Genomic DNA, 27,291 nt, shown 5'->3' with positions numbered 1-27,291 from the left:
ATGGATAAGCTGAGTCCTATGCCCATGCTGAGGTCACTACTCAATATTCAGCTTCGTGCTTCCACCCCGAGGCGAATCTACCAAGCACATTGACCGGTAGGCCACAGTGCTTGAGACCCTTCTAGATGCGGCTCAAAACTAGCGAACCTGGCGACGCCACATACCACTGATGAGACCGGACGCTCAGTAGCCCCAATCTTATGGCAAAAACATTGTTTTTACTTGCTGGAGTTATTGGTGTAAAGTAATCAGTTCTGGTGGAATCATCGTTCCTTGATAATATTTGTACTTTCGATATTCATAAGTACGCCGTCGTTGGATTATCTGTCTCAAATATGAGTCGTAGGAGGGCACATGATGACGATGATGGATACGGTAGGGTTATAGCCGTATTACGGTCTTTCCCAATCACCCCATTTCTTACTCTTGATTACTGATGTAACTTTTATTTATTGCTTCGATTTTTTTGATTTAAAAAATCTTTCCTTACGGCCATACGCATTACCTGTATAAACTTTGGATTACCTTTACAGAGCGCGTCTACAAGAAGAGAAGGCGTGTGTCAGAGAATCAAGAAATCGAGGACAGACTCGAGTCGCTTATTCTACGAGTGGGTGAAAAGTCGACATCATCCTTGGAGAGCAATTTAGAAGGGTTGGCTTCTGTGCTGGAGGCTGACCTCGGTTTATTTCGTACTAAAATTCTTCGTATATTGACCGACTGTGCCATCAAAATGCCTGAGAAATGTACTATTTACACAACTCTGGTAGGACTACTCAATGCCAAGAACTTCAACTTTGGTGGTGAATTTGTTGATTACATGGTGAAAAATTTCAAAGACTCTTTAAAGAGTTGCAAATGGGATGCTGCCAGGTATTCGCTAAGGTTTTTAGCCGATTTGGTAAACTGTCACGTCTTATCGTGCGGTTCGCTAATGCAGCTCTTTGACAACATGCTCGATGCTGCCAACGAGGACAGTGTCCCACAAGTCAGACGAGATTGGTACGTCTTTGCAGTTCTCTCAACATTGCCTTGGGTTGGACGAGAACTCTATGAGAAAAAAGAGCAGGAATTGGATCACCTAATGGTGACCATTGAAGTGTTTCTCAACAAACGCAATAAAAAACATCAGCCCGCCTTGAAGGTATGGTCCAGCGATACTCCACATCCTCAAGAGGAATACCTAGACTGCCTTTGGGCACAGGTGCGAAAGCTTAGGCAAGACAATTGGGCAGAGAAACATATCCCTAGGCCCTACCTAGGTTTTGATTCCGTCTTATGTGTGGCTCTTCAACACAACCTCCCGACTCTTCTACCTCCGCCTCATCACGAGTCTTACTCTTACCCTATACCAACCGTCGTCTTCAGGATGTTTGATTATACAGATTGCCCAGCAGAAGGACCTCTGCTACCTGGCAGTCATGCTATCGAGAGATTTCTTATCGAAGAACACCTCAGGCAGATCATCGACAATCACTACCTTGAAAGGAAAGATTGGTAAGTACTCGAACAGTGGTAGTAGAGTTTAATTCGATTGTACTACTATTCAATTCTATAGCATTTAAATGATACAATGATCATACCGTTTTAGGAGACAAATGTAGAACTGTATCATTTATATTTTTAATTCACAGTGCTGCTCAACTTTTGAACTTTCCATACAAAGCAAAAATTCCTCTCGATTATTGTATAGTTGAAGTTATGTTTGGAGAACTCTTTAAGCTTCCCTCTCCGAAGCATTTGGAAATATGTTATGGGTCGATTTTGATTGAACTCTGCAAATTGCAGCCGTCCACAATGCCCCAGGTATGTAATTACAAGTGGATATGTTATAAAACTGAACGATGAAGCTTTGTCGTCAGCTGTAACAAATTGTTTTTTATCATTGACATATTTTCAAGGTTTTGGCACAAGCAACTGAAATATTGTTTCGCCGCATTGATAGTATGGCTGCAGCTGCATTTGATCGTTTTGTTTGGTGGTTTGCATATCATCTGAGCAACTTTCAGTTTCGGTGGTCTTGGGAAGACTGGGACTCTTGTCTACAGCGTGATGCGGAACATCCTCGCCCTAAATTTATAAAGGAGGTGTTATTAAAAGCTTTGAGGTGAGCCACTCTATTAAAGACATATATTATCTCTACCACAATTCTTGCCTTTACTGAACGATATTTTTCCCACGACATTCTGGCCAGTCTCTCATCGATACGATTTCACATTATAGATTATCTTATTACCAAAGAATACGAGACATGATGCCGGAAACTTACGCAGAATTGATTCCTTTGCCGCCAGAACCGATTTACAAGTACACTTCTGAAGGAGCAAGTAAGCATTTGTGTATAATGTTAACGTCCTCTTAGAATTTCCAGGGTTCAAGTTGAAACAAGGATTGAAAAATTTGGCTTTTCGTTTGTCTTATTCGTATTACGATTGCAGTTGAGCCATTTTTTTTATCATAACTTTTTCTTTTTTTTCTCAGGTAGTCTTCCGGGAACCGCAGCTGCCCACGAGCTCGTAGTTTCAATCCGTCGAAAATGTACGCCAGAAGAAGTGTTGACAGTTCTGAATACCCTGCCAGGAGAGGGGGAAAATGAGGAATCAAATACATTCAATCCACTCAAGATCGACGTTTTTGTCCAAACATTGCTAAATCTTGGATCAAAGAGTTTCAGTCACAGTTTTGCCGCCATTGGAAAGTTCCACTACGTCTTTAAGGTTTGTGCCAAAGTTATTGTCGTTATTATGTTTTCTTGACCCAAAAAATCTAATATCATTTTAATCTCGGGCTTTGTCAATAGGTTCTGGCAGAGTCCGAAGAAGCCCAGATATGCATTCTTCGAAATATGCACGCACTTTGGAAAAACCATTATCAAATGATGGTTGTCCTCTCAGACAAGTTCCTTAAAACTGGCATCATCGAGTGCAGCGCCATTGCCAACTGGATATTCTCACGAGAAATGGCATCCGAATTCACAAAGTAAGCAGATAATTCCAGAAATTTTCTCAATCGATATGGACAGTATATTGATTTAAAATTATATTCCAGGCTATACATTTGGGAAATACTCCATCTGACAATCCGTAAAAAAAATAAGCACGTTATCAAACTGAATACAGAATTGACAGATGCGAGAGAAAAGTTGCGAAGGGCGGAAAGTAGGTCTGGTTCTTCTTCCGAAGACGAGGACAACACCAAAGAAAAATCAGGTGAAAGACCGTCCGAAGATGTCGTTGAACGAATGGAAGAGAAACTAGAGGCAGCTCAAGCGGACCAAAAGAATTTATTCCTCATCATATTTCAGGTAGAGTTAGATGTTCTATGTGCGTGTGCATGTGTGGTTACTTGGAACGTTTCGATTTGACAATGGCTTGTTTTCTCTTAGCGATTCATAATGATCCTTTCCGAACATTTGGTAAGATGTGATACCGATGGCGTCGATTACAATACCCACTGGTACCGGTGGACAATAGGAAGGTTACAACAAGTATTTCTAGCTGTAAGTAAACAAGCTACTCCGAAACATATCGCGCCGTGTTGATTATAACAACGAGTGAAATTTGTTTTTCTTTTTTTTCTAATTTTCAGCACCACGAGCAAGTACAAAAGTATTCGTCAACATTGGAAACCCTCTTGTTCACGCCGGACCTGGACCCACACATCCTCGACGTTTTTCACCAGTTCGTCTCGCTACGTGCGTAAAATTTCTACAGATCTGGACGGAGCGTGCACGTATGCCAATCCTGATTTCATTTTATTATCAAAACCCACAGGACAATTACGATCGCAGATTCACCGATGTATATTACCCTGACCTTAATATATGGTTATAGAAACGTCGACTTTATTCATTGACAAACTATTGGCGGAAATTTGGATGTATTAAATCGATGATCGTACGTATGTACATATCATTTGCTATGTAAGGAGACAATTATACGTATTCGAGTAATTCATTAGTTCGCCCGATTCCGTATGCAGATCAATATGTCCGCAACGTCGTCTTTTGATCCCAAAAAAATTGGGCTCCTCTGGTGAATCGTCGATGGCTCGATGTCGAGTATGTCTATTTGACCGTTGGTCGCAGCACCACCGGCCTGCGTTACGATGTAAGCCATAGGTATACCTTCGTAGAGCAGACGAAGCTGAAAAATGAGTTGGTAGGGCCGGATTAAACCTTATACAGCGAATGTCTTGACAATCTGGAAAACGCACCTTTCCCTTGGGACTTGCAGTGGTAGCAGGGTACATGAATATTCCTCCGTACTTCAAGGTCCTATGTACATCCGCCACCATTGAACCCACATATCTGGCATTGTACGGTTCCCCGGTAGCAGGATACTTCTTGGAGTGTACGTAATCTCGAATCGCCGGCTCCCACTTGCCTTCGTGAGCCTCGTTTATGCTGCCGCGAGATAGAGAATAACAATAAACATTGATTTGCAGTAATAGCAACAAACAGCGGCCTGTGAAAATACCTGTAGATTTTTCCTCTTGTTGGTATCCTCATATTCTGGTCCGTGAGTATGAATTCACCGATGGCTGGATCGTACATAAATCCATTGACACCGTGACCTATCGACAACACCATCATGGTTGCTGACCCATAAAGTGCATATCCTGCTGCAACCAGATTTTTACCAGCCTGGAGGGCATCTTTTGCCGTTGGGGCAACATTCGAGGGTTCTAGTTTCTTGTAGATTCCGAATATTGATCCAATCGATATCAAACAGTCAATATTCGAGGACCCGTCCAACGGATCGAAGCAGACAATGTATTTTCCCTGCTTGCCAATTTCCACCTCAATTACCGTCTCGTTTTCTTCGCTCACCAGGAGGCACGTGGTGAATGATGACGTCAGCATATTTATGAAAAGTTCGTTGCTCATCACGTCTAATTTCTTCACCTCTTCACCCTGGACGTTCGTGCTTCCGGCGATGCCATACCTGTTGTGGGAGGTTTTTATTTCATCAAAGAACCGTTCCGTACATGTTCATATTTTAAACTCGAATTTAAACCCGCTCCGTCACTTAAGGGCGTTCTACCCTCGGTGGCGAGTAGACGAACTAACTTTGCCGCAAAGCGCGTGTGGAGATGATTTTAAATTTCAGGCAAGCATGCTGCACCGAAAAACGATTCAGTCGTTTACGATGCGATACATTTTCCATGGCATATGTAATAAATGGAACTGCAGGGGAGAGTGATGAACCGATAAACTTCACGACCCTTGACGTCATATCTAATCGCCATGGAGCTAATCGCTCAGTAGGAATTTCGAAGATAGGGACGACCATGACACTGCATGGCAACATCGTATAAACGAACAGTGTTTACACCTGCATCCTCAAAGCAACCGAAAGTAAATACATGCGCATGTCTAATTAACAGACGTAGTGTGAAAATATGGGTAGAGTGATAATAAAGATAACTAAAAATTTAATTCCATCTATGCTTCAACACAAATTACTCGACATGAGATACTTCAGTCAACGTTGAAAGTCCACATTGCGTAAGTAACGACCACCAACGGATAAAGGTCACCAGGTCTACACTCCGTGACTTACAATAAGATAAACTTGCAAGTTTATCAACTCTCTCTTAATAATACATATGTACACACCTACGTGACGATAGAAACAGAACAATCGAATGATGTGGTCATTTTGCAAGCAAGTATTGTACATTGTTTCGATATTATTGACAGACTGGAAATGAATATGAATTTCGCACGACGCGGTGCCTATTCCAAACACCGATTGTCGAGTAATTGTTGTGTGCACAGCTCGTTAGATAATAATAATAATATCATGATTCGTGAATCAGTGTTCTTGAGGGCTTACATATTAGCGATGCCGGCTTTTCTGACAGCTGAACTAACAGCTTTGACCGCAGTTTGAATGCTGTTCAAAAGTTGGGTGAGATCACCGGTAGCCGATGGTACCTTCCGCTGTTCGGCAAGAACGAACCTCGTCAGGGTCATGCAGTTGGAATCAAAGGGAGGCCCACTTGATGCCATTTCGCTTGGTAGGTAGCTCAAACGAATAGAAAACTGAGCTCGATTGGGAGTCGAATAATTGAACGATTCCGGTTCACCGTTAGCTTTGAGCCTCGAGGCCGTACGTATGCATACTGCGCGGGCCACAGCGGGCCAGCAGAAGAGCGGTCTCGTTATCACAAGCACTCACGATATTCGACAACCGCCTTTCGATAGTCGTTGCTATTTCGATCATCGAAGCTCGATTCTGAGCTCGAGTCGCTTCTGCTCGACGCTCATGTGATTTCACATGGTTTTCGCACCTCCGCCACCAGAAGGCCGTTGACAGAAACTCCAAAGGCCATTTGCATCTTGCTGGTCGCCGTAGCTTTCGTTTGCACCTGTCTTAGTTTTCCGATCTGAGACAATTAATCCTGAAAAATGGCAGCATCGCCAATTTCGGTTGTTCTATTCACTTTAATTTGGGGTGTCGTTGGAATTGTCCTACCATTCCTAGTGCCGAGGGGCCCGAACCGAGGGTAAGAACAATACGTTCGCCGTGCTTTGATTATGCATTGCCGTACACCCATTCGGATGGTGGGCCCATCCCACTTTTTCCGGACTATTTCGAATCTATTTTTCGGACCTATCCCATCGATAATATCAATATGTGTTTCAACTAACACCTGCTTCTTGAATTTCCGATCCTTGAACCTCGATGTAATTATTTGTACTCCTCTTGACGTGCCACGATGATCTTAAAATTGTCAATCTCTGCAATGACCGCCTAAAAAATATTTGCAGGGCAATAGTTTGAATGAATATATCAAGACTGGTATTGAGAACGTGTAAATAGTTTATTGTATTTTCCAGAATACTCCAAGCAATCCTCATGCTGACCGCGGCTACTTGTTGGCTATTGTGAGTAATCATGTACCTACTGTTCTAGCAAGAGTGTATCGTGCGTTAAAGCCATTTTTGTCAGCTTATCTAAACCAGATATGTTTCAGCTGGGTGTGCTGCTACATGGCACAAATGAATCCGTTAATCGGACCAAAAGTATCCACCCATACACTTTTACTAATGGCCCGGGAATGGGTAAGTAGTCGCACATCAATCGGTAGTAGTTCAAATTTGTGTAAAATCTAAAACAACACAAGAAGTAGTAAAGAGTGATCGGAAGATCATAGTACGTCTCATGCTCTATGAATATTTATAATTTGCATCACTCATTTCATTCAAATCTTATTCTGTAGTGATGGATTTTTGTTTGCTTTGTTACAGGGCAGTGCCGTGGATATCTAAGCAGCCTGAGACCCAACTGTTGCATTGTAAATAAATTGAATGAATATGATTCCCTATAAACTTCATAATTAAGATATCACTGTATATTAATTTCTATAGGCTAGTCAGAAAGTTAAAATTTCTAAGCGAGGATGGATTATTCATGTAATCGCTGTAGAGATATTCCAATGATGTATTTCTTCGTTGTTCATTCGTTCGTTCGTATGAATAGAAAAAGTGGTAGAAAAATGGAAAGAGAGAAAAAAAACATAAGAAATAAAAATTAAAAAAAGCTAAGTTTGTCAGTGCTGCGTATTTCATGTGCGATTATTTAAACAGTGCAGAATGAAACCTTCAAATCAAAACAGAAATTGGGAACAGCCTTCACTAGTCACGTGCATGCGGCGCCAGTCGCCAGTCGAATTTATCTTCTTTTACCTTATTAATTACCATGGCTAAGGCTACGGTATCTGTAATTTATTTATGTATTTATATTTCATATTTGATTTACTTCTCAGCATACGGTCATTTACCTACAACATCCTACAGTGATAATAGCAGATATTTTGCTGACTTATCGGCCGCTACTTGCAATTAGTTGAGTTTTTTTTAAGTGAGGACGCTCCTGACAACAACCGGCGAAAACTTGGAGCTTTTTGGTTTGCGAGCCAGGAATGATTCTTGTACGTGGAATTGAGAAACATTGCGAATCGTTGTGCAAATACTCTACCATTTTATATGCGGATATATTTCCCAGCTATAAGCTAGAAACGCAAGGCAAGATGACAGATTTTTTATATTCTAATGTTACAATATTACCTGATGAATAATTAATGATGGATTGAATCGATAATGATATATTGCGAACAATTAAGCTAATCAAACTCCGATACCAATTAACGAGATTTTTTTTCACAAATGTCGACATTTCTCATACATTTCTACCGCCTATATCATTTTATTATCATATACTGCATCATCGGATATTAAATTTGAAGCAAAAAGCATCAAATATGAGCTGCGCTTGTTGTTACCGATTTTATTACTCTCGTTATGATGATCCATTTTCAGGGGTGGGACATTCCATCGGTAACTATTTAATCGATTTATAACACTTTCAGTGAGATCGTTGGCGAACGAAACTTTGATATTTGCGGCACTACGTCCCTGGGGGTCTGCATTGCCATACAAAGACCCATACATGTGGTATTTGAGTGACATGTGGGCGATATCCATGATACTCGATGCTCGCTCCGCACAGCATCTGCAGTCTCGTGGTAACGCGACATCACGACGTTTGTGAAGTTTTTATTTCATTTTTTCCATAGTTTTGCGTATCTCATACGGAGAACACATGAAATTACGTGGTTGATCAACGCGTGCGAAAATCGTATGAATGCCTTTGCTTAAATCGATTTTTTTCTCTGTAGTTGAATGGTAAAATCTATTATCACCTACTCGACGAAGCGACAACTCTTCAAATACGACGATGACGAGGATATCCAAGGACACGACGTCGGTGACATCGCAATATCTTATATTTGATTTTGATCCGGAAATTGACGTTCACCAAGTGCATGTAATTCAGTTTTATATGCTTCGCATCGAATGCCGTAAGAAATTCAGGTGTTGGGCTTCATCGTCCAAATTTAAATCTGCCTCTGAATCCTCTGTAAACTTCTACATCGAAATATTCCTCATCAAGTAATATTCGTAACGTAATGCGACGGATAATAATGGTGTCTATATTTTACAGGTGCGTTATCGGGGTGCATTTTCCCAGGAATAGTTCAATCACCCGCGAACGTTTGCACGCTAGGAGCGCTGCTGCACTACCTTTAGTGCTAACAATGAGAAAAGCTGTAATATTGAGCCTAGGCGCGCGCTGAGAATCTTGATTGTATCTTGGGGGTGTGTTTCGCGTCAATGTAATCTCAGTCAGTTCTTTTGAAATCCACTTGTCACGGGACACCGGATTCGAATGAGATGTTCGTTATTCCGCGACGATGATTTTGGCTTCTTTATAATTCGCATCGATGTGCTATCCTACGACAATATATCGTACTCGCACTACATGTTTAGTTGAATTTGTGAGAAGCGGGAAAGTAACAACGCTGGCTTCTGATTGGCCGTCGATAAAATTGAGCCATCGGAGCGGGGGGTACGGCGTTATCGATTTAAATTTGGTTTCACGGGTAGCACGCGTCGGATACGCGAAGAGTCAGGCGGTAGTTCGTTTCTGCGTGTTCTGTTGCAGTATACTATAGTTGCACACGATACAGTTGAAGAATAATCATGTCGGCGCGCGCTAGGTTAGGTCTTGACCGAGATGACAATAACGGAGACATTAAAATAAGGGAATCCGAGGACTATGGGCGCCGGGAAGTTCTACCAAACAGGACGGACGCCAGGCGCTCCGATATGTCAATAAACATTGACGCTCCCACGGTCGTCAAAGGGACGATTCCGAAACACCGGTAAGAATCTGAATACACCCTATAAATCTAGCACTAGAACTATCCCGAAAAAGCGAACGAAAATCAAAAAAATAATTATGGGGTTACATAGCTCCTAATTCCGGCAGAGTACTGTAGCTCGGCTGAAACGAATGCACGAAATTTCTTTCGCTGTTTGACATAAAAGCCACGCCTAAAATGACTCACCAATTTAATAATATATCATATTCTTCTTTTCGTCTATTATGTTTAATTACACAACGTTAGTTGTAGCCGAAAAAGTTCATGTTTGCAGTTCTGGCAGTCGCTTACAAGTCGGGTTTATTCGCTGTAAATATATCGGTCAAAAGTGGCGCTCTGTGAAGTGTAAAAATGTGATATATTCGTACACATGCAGTGGGAACGTTATTTTCGTTCTTACATCACAGTAGGTTTACCTCTACTATTAACATTACAATCCGAACAAAGACGGTTCAAACTGAACAGCATCATTCTACTGCCGTTGATGCTAATGCATAGTATTTATTATTACTTTGAGTGGAGAACGTGCACTTGCAGTCCTCATACTTGCTGACCTTATACTTCGACCAAGAGACGCGGAAAACAGAATTAAAGAACATGGAAAAATTTTCCTGTGAAGATAATAGCTTTCTCTCTTCATTATCAACGGTTAAAAATCACATACCTTCGTAACTGTACCGACCGGATATTTATTTAATTTCATTGCGACGTGTGCTCAATTCAACAGACGATATTACCGGATTAAGTCGGATCGATCAGTCCGTGTTAACCTGACAGCGTATGTGCGTGAAGTATAGAAATGAAGATAATCATTTTTAACACATGCAGGACGAATCCGAGACTCACACAACGTCGTTAATAGTAAAATACATGAAATTCCATTAACGATAAGACGAAGGAAACGGAAAACCATTCCCCCAATTAGATAAATAGATTGCCAACGGTCCACGGGTCTTGGATTAATGGCAAGTTTTTATTGATGTAATTCTCAAATTATAAAGCGGATACGAACTCAAACGTTTTATCAATTTTTTCTGTTCTTTTTCTTTACTTCAACTAATCTTGCAGATAACGTTGTAATACGTAAAAAAATATCAGCCTATAGCCTGCCATAGATGTCGTTGATCCACCAGAAATATCTCCGATTTCATTGAATGTCACTAATTGTTGTATTTATTTTTTCTAGGCAAGATCTACTGAGATGGAATGGATGGGGCTACAAAGACTCGCAGTTTCGTGTCAACGACAAACAGCAATTAGAGTTCACTGGAAAAAGGTATGCCGATATACCCGGTGATGGAACGAATTTACTATTGATTTTGCATTGATTATCGGTTAATCGATGCAGTTGTCAATAGTATATTGCAGTTTCTTATCGAACTGTCCATCATCCAGGTGTCGAATACGAGATCACTGCGTTATAAGGGAGACGACAGTTGACGGGTCGAATGATGACACAATTCAAATGACTTGAACAGTCAATCGGCCTCGCATCAAATGCGAGTATTTTTACGTTGCCGATAAATAAATAAAAATACCTGTATGCTCGTACACGTTATCGTAGCCTTTAAAAAGTCATATGCGGAAGTTTTATGATTGCAACTGATACATGCCGATAATCTGCTGCTTGATATGCCAATTGCATTACCAATAATAATCCAATTACAGACTAAGAGATAACTGCAAGTAATGCGCTCTATTTTTTTCTATTTTATTGAGAAAAAAAATTATTCATTTTATTCATTCGCAAGATGTTGCGATCGATGCCTACGACGAATGGCTCTACATCAATTAATAAATTCACCAGATATGGAAGATGCAGTCACGGTACAGTTCGGTGTAAAATAATTTCAATACGTGCACGGGTTCATCGGGATATTATCGTCTGATTTAATTTCATGCACGCTTTTTACACAATTTTAATAATTAATGTACTAGTGATGAATATGAATGCCGAATGTATTACCAATGCGAATTTCGTAATCGTTTTACACTCGTCTTGTTGACACGCGCTGTAATAATTACGTATTCGAGTATGTATGGATAACTGCGTTCTTAATATATTTCGTGTAATCACGTAGCCACGGTTTGTTAGCATAAACTAAATATACCTGCATTGTCGATGATTTACGAGCAATTATGATATTAAAAATATCATACCTCGATTACTCGATACAGACATGTGCGTATACCTGTACATTATGTATAGGGGGATAATTGACGTGCGTTGGAAAGGATGATTAGTATTCAATTGATTAGCTGTTCTTAGTTTACAGAAAAGCAAATCATTTCGATTCTGTGTACATAAAGGACAATTCTGGATGATTTGGAAAAATAAAAAATTTAGTAGTCTCAAGACAAATGCGATCACACCGCGGACCTTTTGTACGAGGAAAAAACATTTGCAGATTCGAATCGATATTGCAGAGCAACAATTTTGAATTGAATGATTGTCGATCGTTTATTGCGGTTTCCTGAGAATATTTCAGAGATAATTAATACCGAATGAATCTAAAATTGATTGTCTTGAAAATTACATTATCTAAAAGAGTCCGGGTGGTATGTAAAGCTCATGCAAATGTCATCGACTAATTGTTTGCTACGTTATATTCTGTCGGTGACATCAGAGAAAACAGAATTTCATGTGTGTCCAAACTCCATATGAAAAGTGTTCTTTTCACGTGATATTTTTTTGAAAAATACCGCCCATAGATGCCAAATTTTTTCAATAACAGAAAATCTATTATAACATCAAATAAATAAACATTCGTGTCAATGTCAAAATCAATAACGTATATAGTTAAATTCATGACGTGCAAAAATTTGCGTAAAGCGAAGTACAATGGCAAACATCTTTAGTAAGTACCACTCCGTACGGCTGTATGAGATTCGTACCGCGCTTTATTTGACCAACCCGATTTGAACATTTGCGCGTACAATGATTAATAATTCTTGTAAACAGCCCAAGGTTTTTAGATATACCGCCAGACTGTTCACGTATTCATGGTTCGCTTTGCTTCGCAAATAATATGAAGTTGGCGGTGAAAATGATGCTTCTGATCAAAAACCGCATATAAGCATAAAATTGGAGCTTCGGCTCTTCGCGTATACTTCTCTGTACGGGATGCGCAGAAAATTTGAAATCACCGATTGTGAATTGTGTTTGAAAAGGTAATTGTCACATTTTTCTACCAATTTCAAGTCATTGTCAAGCATTCCGAGCGTCAAATTGATTGTAAATTATGTATTTAATTAGAGAGGCAAGCGCTAAGTCTCACGAGCTATAACGCATCCCTCCATTTGCGTGTAAAAATTGCTAAAATTTTGATAGGATTTTCAGACGGTTGTCGTTTGCTGACAGGGAATGAAATTACGAAATCAGCAAACGAATAATATATGATATCGCCAATTTATTTTTACGCACATAAAATATCCAGGTACGATTACGTCGTCGTTTACAAATACGCACCAGTACGGATCTCATTAGCATATCGAGGTGTTAATTTATCTAATTGTGAGTGTAATTGTAGTGATTGGTGAAAAAAAGTTGTTACGGGTGGACTTTGAACTCACGTCCAAAAATATAGCCCGGCATAAATGTCGGCTCACCCGGGTATTTACAATGTAGAATTCGGAATTCCAGACGTTTTTTAATATCTCAACGCTGCAGAGGTCAAATTTAAAAATTCTCTTGTTTTGTTGACAGGTACCTTATCGGAAACCGCCCGCTCCCCTATTTCACCGAATGGGTACTGCAGGTCTTCAACGTTGATGTAAACAGAACATTTTCTGCCCAACCTTTGCCACAGAGCTACCCGGAGCCTGTCGTCGCTTCGGAATTCATCGACAGTCTCGAGCACGAAAACATCGAATACTCCACCAAAGGCATCGACCGGCTCGTCAGAGCCCATGGACACACCCTCCGAGAGGTGTTCCTCCTTAGGCAAGGAACTTTACCCCGGATACCCGACATTGTCCTATGGCCGAGTACGTTGTCTTCTAGAGTAACGTCGGCAAATATTTGACGTACCATTTGCCGAATAATTACTTGCCTGATATGTCAGCAAACCGATGAAATGGTTTGATTTTTTCAGAGTCCCACGAAGAAGTGGAGAAGATAGTCAGGCTATGCGGAAAGTATATGGTAGCTTGCATTCCCTTCGGTGGCGGCACAAGTGTCAGCGGTGCCACGACGTGCCCTTCAGGTGAACTTCGGACCATAGTTTCGCTGGATACAACGCAAATGAACAGAATTCTCTGGATCGATCGTGAGAATTTACTCGCTTGTTGCGAGGCTGGAATTGTTGGGCAAGATCTGGAACGAGAATTGAAGAAACGCGGACTGACATCTGGTCACGAACCCGACTCCTACGAATTCTCGAGGTATGCAGGCAAGGCGAGAGATGTTCATGAATTATGAAACGACATACTGCAGTTTTCTTTCCGATTTAGGGCAAAGTTATCGTTAGAAATTCAAAATACCCTGTGAATGAACATGTCACGTTTTTTCTCAACCGTTAAATAATGAGGTGACGAAGGCGGCTCGCAATGACTCGAGTAATCCTTTCAGGGATTAGACACCACCGCTACCTGCAAAGAACGATTCATCACTACTCTAATGATATACGCGAATGAACATTAAGTCAAACTATTATTATCCCAAGTTATTCCATGGGCAGTCAACAATCTGTAAATCATAAATTTGCATAAATAACAATCTATCTCAAGTGTCTACTAGCTCGTTCCAAGTTCGCTTGGAAGGAATTCATTGGTCCGTCAGAAGGAGTTAGAAGGTATGAAATCGTTTCGCGATGTTGTTCAAACGAAGACCTTTGATACTTTCAGTTTGGGAGGATGGGTGGCGACAAGGGCGAGCGGCATGAAAAAAAACGTGTATGGGAACATCGAGGATCTGGTGGTTCGAGTGAGAATGGTCACCGGGAGGGCAGGAGCAGGTGGAAATAGCGAAGAAGTAACATTGGAGAGGGGTGCTCAGGTGCCTCGGGTCTCTGTGGGACCAGATTTCGATCACATGATCTTGGGGAGTGAGGGCACCCTTGGCGTCGTAACGCAGGTAGTTCTCAAAGTGCGACCGTTACCATCGGTAACCAAGTATGGGAGCATCGTCTTTCCGGACTTCGAGAGTGGAGTCCGCGCAATGCGAGAGGTATGAAAAAGAGTTCTCTTATTGATTTTCCAGCATTAAAAAATTCGAGTGTATCGAACTGCGAGTACAACTCCTTTAAAACTTTGTAACTTAGGTGGCTCGCCAGCGTTGTCAGCCAGCTAGTATTCGCCTGATGGACAATGAGCAATTCCGATTCGGCCAATCACTTCGTCCGGAAGCCAGTTGGGGGGGCATAATTCTCCAAGGATTGAAGCAGGCCTACGTGACAAGGATCAAAGGGTTTGACTGGAACTCAATTTGCGTTGCTACGCTCCTATTCGAGGGTGAATCGAAGGACGTTAATGTCCAAGAGGAAAAGATTTACAAACTTGTAAAGGAGTTCGGCGGTATTCCTTCGGGTGAATCGAATGGTGAAAGAGGTTACACATTGACATTCGTGATTGCCTATATTCGGGACATAGGGCTAGAGTTTGGAGTAGTATCGGAATCCTTTGAGACTTCGGTTCCTTGGGACCGAGCATATTCTCTTTGTCGCAACGTCAAACACAGGGTCAGCAGTGACTGCAAAACTATTGGCGTAACGCACTTGCACATATCATGCCGTGTAACGCAAACCTATGATTCTGGCTGCTGCATTTACTTCTACATGGCTTTCAATTATAAAGGGTTGTCCGATCCTGTCGACGCTTATGAACGAATCGAGCATAACGCCCGCGAAGAAATATTGTCAAATGGCGGTTCTCTTTCCCATCATCACGGCGTTGGAAAACTTCGTGCCTGTTACTATCCTCAAGCGGTAGGAGGAGCAGGAGTGGCTCTTTATCGAGCAGCCAAAGCCCACTTAGATCCCCTGAATATTTTTGCAGCGGGAAATCTCGACCCGGAGTACAAAGCTGGAGTAACTACTGTGTCGAAGTTATGAACATCGATTAGGTTGGCGCATACCTTGGTAAACACGCGACATTGATCATCTGTAAATTTTATCCAAGAACCCTTTCAGACAAGAAGAGTTCATTTCCGACAACAAAATGTGAATTTTTCCATTCCAAACTGACTGCTGAGGGTGACCGCTAATGTCAAAGCCAAATGTTCAGAAAGATTTTTAGTGAATTCTATTGCCATTGTGAACAAAAGTTCTTCTTACCCGTGAATAACAAGGTTATTAGTTGGTGCGAATGGTTAGTATTAGCATCACTTTGCCAAAAAGTGTACATATTACTTTTTTGAAATGGTTAGCTCTCAGTTTGAACTATTAGTGACACGCCTGGCTTTTGCTTCACTAACAGTCCAATGCTTTTGGGCAAACACCGTTACATGAGCTCACCAGAGGCATGTCGAGAGGGCGATATGAAAATCCAAATTGTGCCAGACATAACGCTATAGTAATAAATTAACTCATTAGAGTACTATAGAAGGATAATCATGGGTAATAGGGAGGTGACGATTGAATGAGAGTAATTAAATAATAAAAAGGCACCGTAGTCTTATAGTACAAATACAGAATTGTAATTGTAACGCTGTTTTTTATAAGTTATTATTATAAATAAGGGGGAAATCTTGACTGTCTGTGATTTCTTTTCCAACTATTACTTCGTCTACGAGAATCGCTTAGATTATAATGTAGAGTTATTTGAGCCATTGTTGGAAATTTAGCTCTGATTACAAGTCTCCTCTAAACGATTATACCCAACAATATAAGAATATCCATGTGTTCTACAATCGAGTTATCAAAATCATTATTCCAAAAAATTAAACAATCATAAACTCAGAACATCCATGCTTTTACCTGATACTAATCGTCACTTAATTGGTAAATATTTCTATGTATATAAAAAAAAAAGGGTAAATTCAAAGAAAACGGAAAATGTACGTGTTTGCATCTCGTTATAATTTGCATATGGTTGGTTTCAGAAATTTGAGAAATTTTTTTTCACCAAAATCGATTGTCTCGTGTAAGTGGCAGAAATAACTTGAAATTTCGTAATCCTATATCTGTAAAGCTTTATGTCGAACAGCCAGAGAATTTATGGAATGCTGAGATGTTGCACAAGGACAGAAAACCGTTTTTTTATTTTTCCAACTTACTTTTAGTAGAGTCTGGGAGTGGTAGTCTCAGATTGAACTAATACACATGTTCTTGATTCAGTGTCCAAATTACTCACGCAAGCACGTTGCATCTTGTTTGCCAAATTTTTTACAGTTGTTAATCAGAGAGGCTTCCTCACCTCCATAGATTCTTTGTAAACACACTTTTGTCCTTTTTTATCATTCGCTCAAAAAGTTTTTTTCATCAATCGTCAACTGTACAGCCTCAAAACCAGCAACTTATCAGCACTCTGCAGCGGTGAGTGATGTTGAGTGTGGTCGCAACTCTAATCGGCACTATTATTGCATTTTCAAACTTGTAATAATCACACTGTAAACACATACGAACTACACTAGTAGTTTTTGTTCATCGTATTATCCCTCTTTAACGACGTGAGAAATAAACATTAGAACACTGTGGGCCTTAATCGAATTCGGTCCAATAGACGGTAAATCCACACGTCCTCTTTGCCATAAGGTCCATGTGGCCAATTTTTTCGAACACTGATACTCGACTTTTGTCAACCCATTAGTTTTACTGTCCCGTCACGCACTATTTTATTACACCGAACGCAAGAATTATATAACTTCGACGTTTGCAAGAATTTCTGACAAAGAACACTGAAGTTAGACAGCAGATGGTTGATTCTCGCCACGTAGGGTTGATAAAAATGAATCAAGATCATACTCGTCGTCGTACTGCTGTTGCTCCCAGAGTTCCGGAAGGCTATTTAATACAGATCGGCTGACACCAGCAATGCCGGAAAATGCAGATCCGCTCCCGTCACCGCTACTAGAGCTGCCTTGACTGTCCGCCTTGCGATCTTTATTGTTGTCGAGTGAGAAGAGATCCAGTAGCTGTAGGATAGAATATTTCGGTGTTTGAAAGAAGAACAGAAAAATCTATCAAGCGTTTACCAGTTCGATAAAAGAAATATTTAAAACTATTAATATCGATATTACCTGATCGGTGCCCATGGTTTCTATGGATGCATTTTCCGTCGATATGACCGTATTGGCAGTGAGTAGTTTGAACTTTTGTAGCCCCATAATTTTTTCCTCCAAAGTTGCCCTTGTTATGAGTCGATATACGTTGACAACTTTTTTCTGGCCGATACGATGGGCTCGATCCATTGCCTGTAAATCTTTCATAGGATTCCAGTCATGTTCGACAAAAATAACCGTATCTGCTCCGGTCAGATTCAATCCCAAGCCTCCGACTTGGGTGGTCAATAGTAAAACATCGATCGAAGGGTCAGCGTTGAAACGAGCAACAACAGAATGTCGTTGCGACGCTGGAACACTGCCGTCCAGACGTAGATATGTAACTGTGGGTAGGTGAACTCGCAGTAAATCTTTCTCTACAATGTCTAGCATAGCCTTCAACTGACAGAAGATCAGAGCTCGATGCTGGCTCACTAACTGCTGTTGCTGACTGTCCGTTGCGATCGTGGAAGTCGAATGTTGCTGCTGCTGACCAATTCCACAATCCAGCAGCAATTGCTTCAAAGCTGGAAGTTTTGCTCCGTGTTCGATATCCGTCAACGAACTCTGTTGCTGTTTGAGAGATGCGCATACCTGTGGGAAATTAATCGGGCAAATTGATGTTCGATGCAGATTGATAAAATGTTAGATTAGTGATTTTAAATTAAAAAATGCGGGGTGCTTACGGTCTGATATTGTGGATGACGAGGTGTCAACACGAGTTTCGGGTGATTGCAAACATTTCGAAGATAACGAAGCGCCTGGAACACGTGTGTATTGGAAGTGTTGTTGGTCGGCACAGAACCACCCAGAGAAGCGGAATGGCGGGTGCGGAAGTCTTCGTACAAAGTACGCTGAAGAGGTGATAGCTCGCAGTAATAATCCTGGGTAATTTTTGGCGGCAAATCCTGTAAGACGTCTTCTTTGTTGCGTCGCAAGAGGAAAGGCAACACCTGAAAAGAATATTGACATATTTATCAAGCGCAATGACCTTTTATTTGTCAAAATGGTGGGCTTAAAATACCTGACGGTGAAGCGCTTCCATTGCCAATGCACCCGCTTCTTGATCTTTAGCGCCAGCTTTAGGCTCTCTACTTGCTAATATGGGTCTTGAGTAGCGAGCTGCGAATTGTTTTTCACTTCCAAGGAATCCGGGCATTAGAAAATCAAAAAGAGACCATAGCTCGAGAACGTCATTTTGTACAGGTGTACCCGAGAGTATCAATCGGTGGTGAGCTCGCAGTCGTTTAGCAGCTTTTGCACTTTTTGTTTTTCCATTTTTTATAACATGACCTTCATCGAGCACACAGTAGTTCCACTGGATAGCTTCGAAGAACTCTATGTCTTTTCGCACGATGTCGTAGCTAGCGACCACCAGCCGATATTTCGTGACGCGGGGTCGAAGTCTTTCTCTTTCGGGGGGAGGCCCGGCGTATTGAAGGGCGGAGAGGTCGTTATATTTAAAGAACTTATCAGCTTCGTAAACCCAATGGCCCGTAAGGGTTGGCGGACAAACAACGAGGCTCGGAGATGTGTGCGGATGGTGGTAATGATCCGTAGCCAACATGCACAGAGTTTGCAACGTCTTTCCAAGACCCATGTCGTCGCAAAGAACCCCGTGAAGACGGTAGCGATTCAAAAACGCAAGCCAGTTCAGCCCCTGGTGCTGATAAGCACGAAGTTCCGCAGACACCGGGACTGGCAATTTCGTGTCAGGTATGCTACGTGGATTTAATAGCTGGTCGAGAAAATGTCTTTCCTGCGCTTTCTCCTCTCTTGATTGAGAATAAAAAGTAGGAGTTTCGTCAAAGATTGCACATGAGTCTTGCCAATGATTAAAAAAGAATCACTATCTAAACCAGAGTAATCGACATACCCGAGTAGAGGTGGATCACCGATAGCCCCAGGATCCAGAGGCATAAGTTGAACGAGTGTGGCAAAAGTTGCGCTGCATGTGAGACGCACTCCTTGATTTTGGTCGCTCATTCTACCAAGTAATGGTACAACCAGAAGAACTGCATACGGTACAACTCCCACACTCAAACTTTCAACCAGACAGGCAAGGGCCTCTGCTGCCCCTTGACGTTTTGCATCGACCTCTGCTGGTATTATTATATGAGCTTTATTTTCGCTCGAAGTTCCTTTGCCACCACTAGGTTCCAACAACGGGATTACAGAATGCACTACATGCTTCATAACCTGTTGACAAAAATGAAATCATTGTAGCAAGTTTGATGTAATTCCGAGTACCTGACACACGAGTAAATCTCACCTCTTCCGTTCGCAGAGTAGCTAAAATGGCGATACAGCGAGCAGCCATATGTCTAACGGCTTTGTAAGGATGTGCTAAGAAATAGCAGAGTTGGGGAAGGCATTCGATGACAGGTAGCAGAAGGGAAGGGTCGAGACTCGGTATAACAGTTTCGAGAACTTGGAGACTAGATACAAGTGTGGTGGCCTCGTCTTGCTTATTCTGTGAAATTAAATAATGATCGGAAGTGAAATTTTTCAAAAGTGGGGGCAGCATGAGGTCCCAAAGTCTTGGAAGACGTTGGGGAAGTTGCGCGCCAAGGAGTTTTGTAATTGAGGAGAGTGCCAAAGTTGCTCCACGACGACGAGTTCTTGCGGCTATCGCTTCTGGCTCCTCACATGCCAGTAACTCTTCCAATGGTATTTCAGTCGTCGGTGGTCTTCCAGGGCCACGACCTCCGTTTCCCCCAAAACCACCACGATTGTAAGCCACTCTTTCAGCGTGACGCTGTCTGTTCGTTAATGTTAAGATCCCCTCGAAAGGTTGAGCATCGCCAGCTACTTTTGGTGTGAACTCTGCATCCGAGCACAAAAATGTGCAGAGATTCGTTGCGATCTATAAAATAAATAATTTTTTCACTTTGCAATAACTTCATCGACCATAATTCGCTCCTCACGAATTTTTAACGGCGTATCCAACCTTGTGATTTGGGGACGGCTGCCTTTCAACACAGAGATCGACCAGGTGCGCCAAATGCAGTGCGGCAAGGCTTTGAAGCTGATTATTTTCTTCACGTTTCACAGACTCCATGAGCGGTTTCACGAGTGGATTCAACGGAGAGTCTGGACCAGGAAGACATCGGAGCATAGTCGCTGCTCCCGCGAGGGCTGCCATGGACGTTACATTGAGCGCATGTTGTTGCATGGCAGTTGCAGTGGCACCAGCTTCTATGGCGCGTCTTCGTTCCTCAAGGCTCTCCAGTACTTTGGGTTTAAGTTTAACAACGGCATTGCTACCACCGGTTGTGCCTCCGATGTTCGCAAGACTTGAAATCGTTCTTCCGGTAAGCACTGTAATCTGCTCAAGAGTCATTACTCCTGCGCTAACTCCTGCTATGTCTAGACCTGTTCCTTCGGTGAGTGGTAACTTATAGTGTTTGAGAGTAGCGACGTAGTCACGCGTCTCTTGCAGTAGCCGAGTAAAGGTTACAGCGATCTCATCATAGTAGACGCACTCGTTTAGGCAGCCCAACAACTTCTCCCTGATAATGGAAGAGATTAGATACTACCATTTACCAATTATCAACTAAATGAAACATTTGGGATGGACGCTACAGGGTGCGGATTATAATGTGTCTGGTAAATACCTCAGGATATCAGGTATCGATGGTGGATTTGGATGTTCGAGCGTTGCCCAGTGGGCCATTGTGAGTCCAGCAACGGTGCGTTGAAGGGCTGATCGTGAGGCCAGGTGAACCAAGAGAACTTTGGCGTAGCAAAGCGCGGGACTCGGTATATCTGCGGTATAATTTACTCCAGGCGCAGGACGTACCACGTAGCATGACAGTAAACCCAGCATTCTTGCAGCCATACATCGTGCTCGTACCACATTTGCACGACGAGTTCCTGGTGCCACTGTTTCTACCCCTCCGATGTATACCTTGAGTTCCGACGTTGGCTTACTCCCCCCGTTACTAGAGTCTGATTGAGCGTCGCTACCGTTTGCGCTGTAACTTTTTGTCGATCTAGCATAATGTAAGAAAGGTTTGACTAAACATGCATCGTTTTCCAATCAGTATACTACACTTGTTGATGTGATAAAATAATCTACCTTGAGTTATGCTGAGTGGTAGTAGTTGTGACTAGTAGAGATGGACTGAACGGAACATGTTCAGGTTGCATCGCGAGACAAAGCCAGGTGCTCACCAAGGGACATGCTGCGTGTAAGAGCAATTCAAGGTCACTCCGTTCGACGAGATTCTGCCAAACTTTTTCCGCTACTTCTTGTATCCCTGCGACGTGTTCAACTAACGCTCGTTGGAAAACTTGACGCAAAGCTTCTTGTAAAACATTGCTACCTGTGTCTCCCCATCGGCCCTGGTCATCCTTGGAATGACTTTCGTCACCGGTTAATGTGAGCAACGTCTGCAGCGTCGCTTTCCGAACACTCGAACTTGAATGACCCAAAAATGGCCACAGCCTAGGTAAAACCTACAGTACAAGTACGGGGTATAAGTTGAGTTTCCACATGATTCTGATGTATGCAGAGAAATGAATAAGAGTTTCTACCTGAGATAGTGGCTGCGGCGTGAGGTGAGCACGGGCAGTGGGTAACGACAAGATAGCAGCCAACAGTCCCATGAAGCTGTTGCAAGCGGCAGCGAGGTCATCCTGTTCACGCAAGAGTTCCCAGAGTCGCAATACAACCGCTTCAAGCTGAGCAGGCGTGAGAAGTTTCGGCAGAATTCCAGCGACTGGAATCAAGGCACTAGCAGCAGCTGCACCAACATCGTCTACAGGATCTGCAAGTCCTCGCATAGCTGCGGGGAAGGCTCTTGGCAGTAATTCGTCGAGGAGGTCTTCCCGTACCGCGAGTAGGTATTTTAGTGCCAACAAAGCACCGTGCCTAGCCTCCCACTCGTTGTGTTGCAGTAGCTTTAGTACAACTGCCAACACTCCAAGGGCTCCACCCTCCTGGATTTCATTGCCTTCTTCTATTTTGTTCTCTAATTTTATTGGCTTCTCACAATTTCCATTGTTTTTCGAAATATCAGTGCACGGCATCAGCAATAGAAGAGAACCGAGCGCTTGGGCACAGGTCTCTCGCACAGGGGCCACGACTTGGTCAGAAACGAAATCCCCAAATCTATCTAAGCCCAAAACACACAGCAGTCGCAGAGCGGCGTCTTCCACCCACTGGCGGTGGTTTTCATCCATCTCTTCTTTCGTTTGATCGCGGGCTTTACCTGCACCTAAGAAGAATTGTTTGAATAGACAATGAGAATCCCTAGTTGCATCAATTCAACAGGACAGTTCAACAGTAGTAAGTGGAGTTTGAAGATTGACAGTTGCTTCGACACCTACCTTTTCCATGCAGGCGTACAAGTTCGCGTAATGCAGTTGCAGCGCCATGACGAACTTCCCACTTCTGGCTGAAAAGATCTTGGCAAAGATTTTCGGCAAATGATTCGAGTGGCCATTCAATTGCGGTATCTGGCCAGCATCCAGTTCCATCCGGAACGCCCAAACAGCCGTTCTCTTCAGTATTCCAGGTTGTTTCTGAAACTGCACTTTCATCTTGCTTTAGTTTTTTTACGGACGGTTCTCCACTCCCGCCCGTTACCGAACTCTGGTGATCCTGGGAATCGTCTGGCTCTCTCGAACGTTGCTTTGAAATCGACTGACGTGCCTGAAAACAGTGGCATCCCGGTGATACTAATAAAACTGCTATTTATGATTTTTCAACAATATTTATGAGGAACAGGTAGGATCTAAATTTTCTGAAAAATGGATTTGACATGTAACATACCTTACGCCGGGCACGGTTCATTTCTCGGCGGCTCAAGCCACCAGATTGACACATGGTTTCATCGATGGGAGTTTTTGTCTGCGCTGAACATGGTGCCTGCATGGAGGGTGCCAGGTCTTCGGTTGTGAACAATTCATTTGTATCAATTCCCATGAGTTGTGGATGAAATCCGAGTTTAGCTGCCATTATCTTCTCTGTTTGATGCGTGTTGGGGGGGTCACTACTTTCCACTACAACCAGATCATACTCGCTACCTTCGGAACCAGTTAGATGCGAACTACGTGCCAAGACTCTTGCCATATCAAAGTCCTGCAAACTCAGCCTGTGAGGTTTGATAGATTGACGAAGTTGTACTTCCTTGTGACCATCTGCAAAATGAGATACAATAGGTTTGTAAAAAATTAGGAATCACAGGAATGGTGAGAAATTAGAGCAAAGTCTCAGTAGCCCAATTTCGAATTTGCAATACGACAATGGCTGTGACAATTTTTATAAACGTCTAATCTGCAGGTTTGAAAGTTACGGAAACGACTCTATCAATTGTATTAATATATTTTATACTCGAAGAAATTTCAGACAGCTAACAAAATTGAGAAAAGACAGATTGGACCAGATAGATTACCCCATTGTTGTTGACTCTGTGGTGCTTCAAGTTTGAGAGGTTGTGGATCCCACTGTGGAACTTGGGCTAAAATCGCCTGGACAGCGTGAGCAGCAGCTACTCTTGTGTCCCATTGAAGCGATTTCAATAGCGTAGATACTCTGGCTAAGAGATGATGCAGTTCATGAGGATGCAGACGTTGTGCCTCGCCAAGCTGCTGTGCTGCTGCTCTTCGTGTTATTGCACTGGACCCTGTCTCTAGTAGCACGAATAGTCTGTCCAGCCTGTGCAAAAGGTATTAAGCTTGTAGGAGTATGAGATTAAAATAATTGTACTATAACTGGCTGGTACCCAAGATGAAAGTGAAAAGTAATGATATTGAGGTATAATTACCGTGACGTCATGATAGTCTACTGGAGTTGGCAGGGGTCAGTTGGAGATTCTCTGAAAAAAAAATTATGCGATTTCTTAAGTTTGTCAATCGATGAATATTTTTATCTGATAAACTTCATGTTTTTGACTTGTGGGCTGAGAAAGCATTCATCCACAAGCTGACAAAATTTTTATTCAAAAGTGAGACTTATTTAATAGGACCCAGGTATTGGAACATGTCTTGAAAGTTTACTTGTTCTAGTATCAAGTAACTTTGATAGTGCCAAATTTGACATAATTCTGGTAACTGTGTGGCAACTGAGTCTTTGGTGGTAGGGCAAAAATTAAAAATGTCATAAAACAAGGATACTTTGGAATGAATGTGCAGATTCATCCAAACTGAATTCTGGTTTCATATTAGAAGATTCTAGCAAACTCCTGATTTTAGCAACTTTTAAAACTGACGGTAGCTTGGAGCAATGAGTCGACTCCTGTTAATGGCAGTTGCAGGTAAGGGATAGCAGCGAGCCAAGGTGGACTGCGATTGTGTATGCCAACCGATATCCATCGTTCTTTGAAGAATGTGGAGTAAAGAGAAATAAATTTGTGCAAGAATTGTGGTGGTGAATCGGTGGAGAACTCCTAGTCGATAATCACAATATGGACATAATAACAATCGTCATTCGTGCAATATGCGTTGGATTGACGTTGTATACCTCAAAGGTAGAGTTTAGTAGGATTTAGTCTCGCGCTTTGGCTCACCTGAGATTCTATTTTGCCTCAGCTAACCTTCATAGCCATATCCCACAGGATAGCAAGAGTAGAAATAGCATTAATTAGAAAAATTAATGCGAAACCCTCGAAGAGAAATAAATTTTTTGGAGAGGAGCGCATCTTACAAGCATCAAATTTATACTGACAGCCATATTGCCAATGAACCCGAGTTTTGTCCGGGGATTTACCTCCGATTGGATGATTTCGTAGGAAGTAGGAAGGGGCTGACCAATGCCACGTGATCCTATAGGCGAATCGGAGCCCGCCTCGATGATACTCTTGTCAGTACAATCATTGAATGCCATCCCATGAATTCAGAAACACATGGGGAAAGTTTTCCAATGACAGGAGCCTAGGGCAAAGGCAACGCAAACGTGTAAATTCTGATGAGTGAGAATTGTTGAATGCAGCGTTGAGTTTGATGGAAATTGAAAATTACGGATTTGGAAGCAACATCAAACACCATTGTCGACGAGCTTCACACCGCAATCTTCGTACGTGCAGCTTACAGCACCCTGTCTTCTAGTTTTAACCAATTCACCTTGAATACTTGCTACGTTATTCACTAAAAATAATATATTTGATATATTGACAATTGACCCTCAAGATTTTATAGTGCAGCATGACCCAAAGCAGCAAAAAAAACGGGCGCATGTCGTCCCTCAAGAAAGTGAACGCTGTTCCGAAAGTGTTGAACGTTAATCGGACGCCCAGCCGACCTAAAAAACGAAAGAGTATCAATCTTGTATTCGATGAGGAAAAGAGACGGTAAGACATTCATCGTAGTAATTTAGATCACAGCCTAGTAGCCCCTCAGAACCAGTCCTGCTTTCCACTCATCGACCTTGCCGCACATATAACCTAATTTATTCTAACCAGTCTAATTCTAATTTGACTCAATACTCATGTGACTGGGTTATAGGGAGTTTTTGGGAGGATTTCACAAAAGGAAATTGCAGAGGAAGAAAAAAGCCCAGGAAGAATTACAGCGACAACTCAAAGAGGAGAGAAAGAAAATAAAGCAAGATGTAAGAATGCGCTCCTTTTTCATGTTCTTTCATTCTCAGTTTACATATTGTTTGTTAAGAGTCTGATATACTTCTGGCATAATTTTGAAGTGATATTTCTCCAAGAATTGTTCCAAGAATATGGTTTTCTGGGTTCACCGATATATTGTTATTGAACAGTAATTAATGTTTATAATTTGATGTTCACCAGGCACGTGAAAGCTACAAGAAAATGTTGGTATCTCGAAGAAATATCCCAGAACTGGAGGAGCTTCTTTCAAAAGAAGAGTACGAGGTAGAAGGACACACTGTAAGCGTGTTGGAATTGAACGCTGCAGATTTGGCTGAAAAGAGTAATTGGATAGGAGAAAACAGAGTATCTTACGACATTGAGGAAGAAGATGAAAAAGAAGAGAGTGAGGATGAGGAAGAACACAATGAAGAACAAGAAGTAGTTGGTATGGAATTGAAAGTAAAAAAAAAAAAGCAAATTGAAAGTGATGAATCTGAAACAAAAGGAATAAAGAAAAGTGGACTAAAAACAAAGAAAGAAGTTCAGCGAGTGATTAGACGACAGGCAACAAAGCAAGTACAGAAAAGTAGAGCCTTCCAGTTAAAACAGAAAATAGAACGTCAGAAAAACAAAAAAGCTTCTTTACAAAAGAAGATGCTGCGCGATAAGGTCAGCAAAAAAGGTTCACATGAAGGAAAGACTAAAAAGAAAGCGCGGCGGTAGAATTAGAATTTTATAATTAGGTTAGTTATTAACCTATACGGACGAAATAGGCATTTAAAAAAATATTGAAATGAATTATTTTGAACTCAA

The 27,291-nt window shown here is 41.9% G+C and overlaps 6 protein-coding genes across 9 annotated transcripts; 4 read left to right on the top strand and 2 right to left on the bottom strand.

The window, feature by feature from the left end:
- The first annotated feature begins 136 nt into the window (after nt 1-136).
- Nucleotides 137-3,836, top strand: LOC105688490 (nuclear cap-binding protein subunit 1). The gene is made up of 10 exons (XM_012404855.3): nt 137-375; nt 534-1,497; nt 1,635-1,806; nt 1,902-2,107; nt 2,224-2,327; nt 2,482-2,717; nt 2,801-2,979; nt 3,049-3,304; nt 3,386-3,499; nt 3,589-3,836. The coding sequence occupies exons 1-10, from the start codon at nt 336-338 to the stop codon at nt 3,700-3,702; spliced, it is 2,385 nt and encodes a 794-aa protein (XP_012260278.2). The 5' UTR covers nt 137-335; the 3' UTR covers nt 3,703-3,836.
- LOC105688491 (fructose-1,6-bisphosphatase 1) lies at nt 3,823-6,156 on the bottom strand. The gene is made up of 4 exons (XM_012404856.3): nt 5,841-6,156; nt 4,479-4,946; nt 4,216-4,405; nt 3,823-4,145 (listed from the first exon to the last, which is right to left on the bottom strand). Exons 1-4 carry the CDS (start codon nt 6,014-6,016, stop codon nt 3,957-3,959), a joined length of 1,023 nt encoding a protein of 340 aa, XP_012260279.2. The 5' UTR covers nt 6,017-6,156; the 3' UTR covers nt 3,823-3,956.
- A 121-nt stretch (nt 6,157-6,277) lies between these two features.
- Nucleotides 6,278-7,555, top strand: LOC105688269 (V-type proton ATPase subunit e). Its single transcript, XM_012404427.3, has 4 exons — nt 6,278-6,513; nt 6,848-6,895; nt 6,985-7,072; nt 7,259-7,555. The coding sequence occupies exons 1-4, from the start codon at nt 6,416-6,418 to the stop codon at nt 7,277-7,279; spliced, it is 255 nt and encodes an 84-aa protein (XP_012259850.1). The 5' UTR covers nt 6,278-6,415; the 3' UTR covers nt 7,280-7,555.
- Nucleotides 7,556-8,698: 1,143 nt separating this feature from the next.
- Nucleotides 8,699-16,424, top strand: LOC105688426 (alkyldihydroxyacetonephosphate synthase). Of its 2 annotated transcripts, XM_012404750.3 has the most exons (7): nt 8,699-8,837; nt 9,015-9,735; nt 10,922-11,011; nt 13,442-13,722; nt 13,830-14,118; nt 14,581-14,902; nt 14,997-16,424. In XM_012404750.3, exons 2-7 carry the CDS (start codon nt 9,554-9,556, stop codon nt 15,783-15,785), a joined length of 1,953 nt encoding a protein of 650 aa, XP_012260173.2. In that variant the 5' UTR covers nt 8,699-8,837; nt 9,015-9,553; the 3' UTR covers nt 15,786-16,424. The 2 variants fall into 2 exon arrangements, with proteins under 2 accessions (XP_012260173.2, XP_048506784.1); XM_048650827.1 differs by lacking the exons at nt 8,699-8,837; nt 9,015-9,735; nt 10,922-11,011 and adding an exon at nt 12,761-12,906.
- Nucleotides 16,348-25,604, bottom strand: LOC105688425 (TATA-binding protein-associated factor 172). Of its 2 annotated transcripts, none has more exons than XM_012404747.3 (15): nt 25,447-25,604; nt 24,706-24,756; nt 24,334-24,596; nt 23,712-24,079; nt 23,267-23,591; nt 22,472-23,154; nt 22,014-22,393; nt 21,550-21,927; nt 20,883-21,444; nt 20,205-20,798; nt 19,809-20,131; nt 18,957-19,707; nt 18,619-18,885; nt 17,912-18,526; nt 16,348-17,806 (listed from the first exon to the last, which is right to left on the bottom strand). In XM_012404747.3, the coding sequence occupies exons 2-15, from the start codon at nt 24,714-24,716 to the stop codon at nt 17,576-17,578; spliced, it is 5,751 nt and encodes a 1,916-aa protein (XP_012260170.2). In that variant the 5' UTR covers nt 24,717-24,756; nt 25,447-25,604; the 3' UTR covers nt 16,348-17,575. The 2 variants fall into 2 exon arrangements, with proteins under 2 accessions (XP_012260170.2, XP_012260171.2); XM_012404748.3 differs by having other exon boundaries at nt 21,550-21,915.
- A 134-nt stretch (nt 25,605-25,738) lies between these two features.
- LOC105688267 (nucleolar protein 12) lies at nt 25,739-27,291 on the top strand. Of its 2 annotated transcripts, none has more exons than XM_012404423.3 (4): nt 25,739-25,952; nt 26,075-26,226; nt 26,381-26,486; nt 26,677-27,291. In XM_012404423.3, the coding sequence occupies exons 2-4, from the start codon at nt 26,081-26,083 to the stop codon at nt 27,199-27,201; spliced, it is 777 nt and encodes a 258-aa protein (XP_012259846.2). In that variant the 5' UTR covers nt 25,739-25,952; nt 26,075-26,080; the 3' UTR covers nt 27,202-27,291. The 2 variants fall into 2 exon arrangements, with proteins under 2 accessions (XP_012259846.2, XP_012259847.2); XM_012404424.3 differs by having other exon boundaries at nt 26,066-26,226.

The sequence above is a fragment of the Athalia rosae genome, chromosome 2, assembly GCF_917208135.1.
Source record: "Athalia rosae chromosome 2, iyAthRosa1.1, whole genome shotgun sequence".
Classification (NCBI taxonomy): Eukaryota; Metazoa; Arthropoda; class Insecta; order Hymenoptera; family Athaliidae; genus Athalia; species Athalia rosae.
The sequence above is the reverse complement of the archived record's forward strand: the minus strand, read 5'-3'. Positions and strand labels throughout refer to the sequence as shown.

Bases quoted from the DNA above. Each gene is read 5' to 3' on its own strand.
- LOC105688490 (XM_012404855.3), top strand. From the start codon at position 336: ATGAGTCGTAGGAGGGCACATGATGACGATGATGGATACG. The intron at 2,980-3,048 runs GTAAGCAGATAA...ATTATATTCCAG, and splicing joins ATGGCATCCGAATTCACAAA to GCTATACATTTGGGAAATAC. The intron at 3,500-3,588 runs GTAAGTAAACAA...TCTAATTTTCAG, and splicing joins TACAACAAGTATTTCTAGCT to CACCACGAGCAAGTACAAAA.
- LOC105688491 (XM_012404856.3), bottom strand. From the start codon at position 6,016: ATGGCATCAAGTGGGCCTCCCTTTGATTCCAACTGCATGACCCTGACG. The intron at 4,947-5,840 runs GTAAGCCCTCAA...CTCCCACAACAG, and splicing joins AAAGCCGGCATCGCTAATAT to GTATGGCATCGCCGGAAGCA. The intron at 4,406-4,478 runs GTATTTTCACAG...ATCTCGCGGCAG, and splicing joins ACAAGAGGAAAAATCTACAG to CATAAACGAGGCTCACGAAG.
- LOC105688269 (XM_012404427.3), top strand. From the start codon at position 6,416: ATGGCAGCATCGCCAATTTCGGTTGTTCTATTCACTTTAATTTGGGGT. The intron at 6,514-6,847 runs GTAAGAACAATA...TGTATTTTCCAG, and splicing joins CCGAGGGGCCCGAACCGAGG to AATACTCCAAGCAATCCTCA. The intron at 7,073-7,258 runs GTAAGTAGTCGC...GCTTTGTTACAG, and splicing joins TACTAATGGCCCGGGAATGG to GGCAGTGCCGTGGATATCTA.
- LOC105688426 (XM_012404750.3), top strand. From the start codon at position 9,554: ATGTCGGCGCGCGCTAGGTTAGGTCTTGACCGAGATGACAATAACGGA. The intron at 9,736-10,921 runs GTAAGAATCTGA...TATTTTTTCTAG, and splicing joins GGGACGATTCCGAAACACCG to GCAAGATCTACTGAGATGGA. The intron at 14,903-14,996 runs GTATGAAAAAGA...TTTGTAACTTAG, and splicing joins GAGTCCGCGCAATGCGAGAG to GTGGCTCGCCAGCGTTGTCA.
- LOC105688425 (XM_012404747.3), bottom strand. The intron at 22,394-22,471 runs GTAGAAACTCTT...CTTGTACTGTAG, and splicing joins CGCCGCAGCCACTATCTCAG to GTTTTACCTAGGCTGTGGCC. The intron at 18,527-18,618 runs GTAAGCACCCCG...AATTTCCCACAG, and splicing joins GTCATCCACAATATCAGACC to GTATGCGCATCTCTCAAACA.
- LOC105688267 (XM_012404423.3), top strand. From the start codon at position 26,081: ATGACCCAAAGCAGCAAAAAAAACGGGCGCATGTCGTCCCTCAAGAAA. The intron at 26,227-26,380 runs GTAAGACATTCA...ACTGGGTTATAG, and splicing joins TTCGATGAGGAAAAGAGACG to GGAGTTTTTGGGAGGATTTC. The intron at 26,487-26,676 runs GTAAGAATGCGC...GATGTTCACCAG, and splicing joins GAAAGAAAATAAAGCAAGAT to GCACGTGAAAGCTACAAGAA.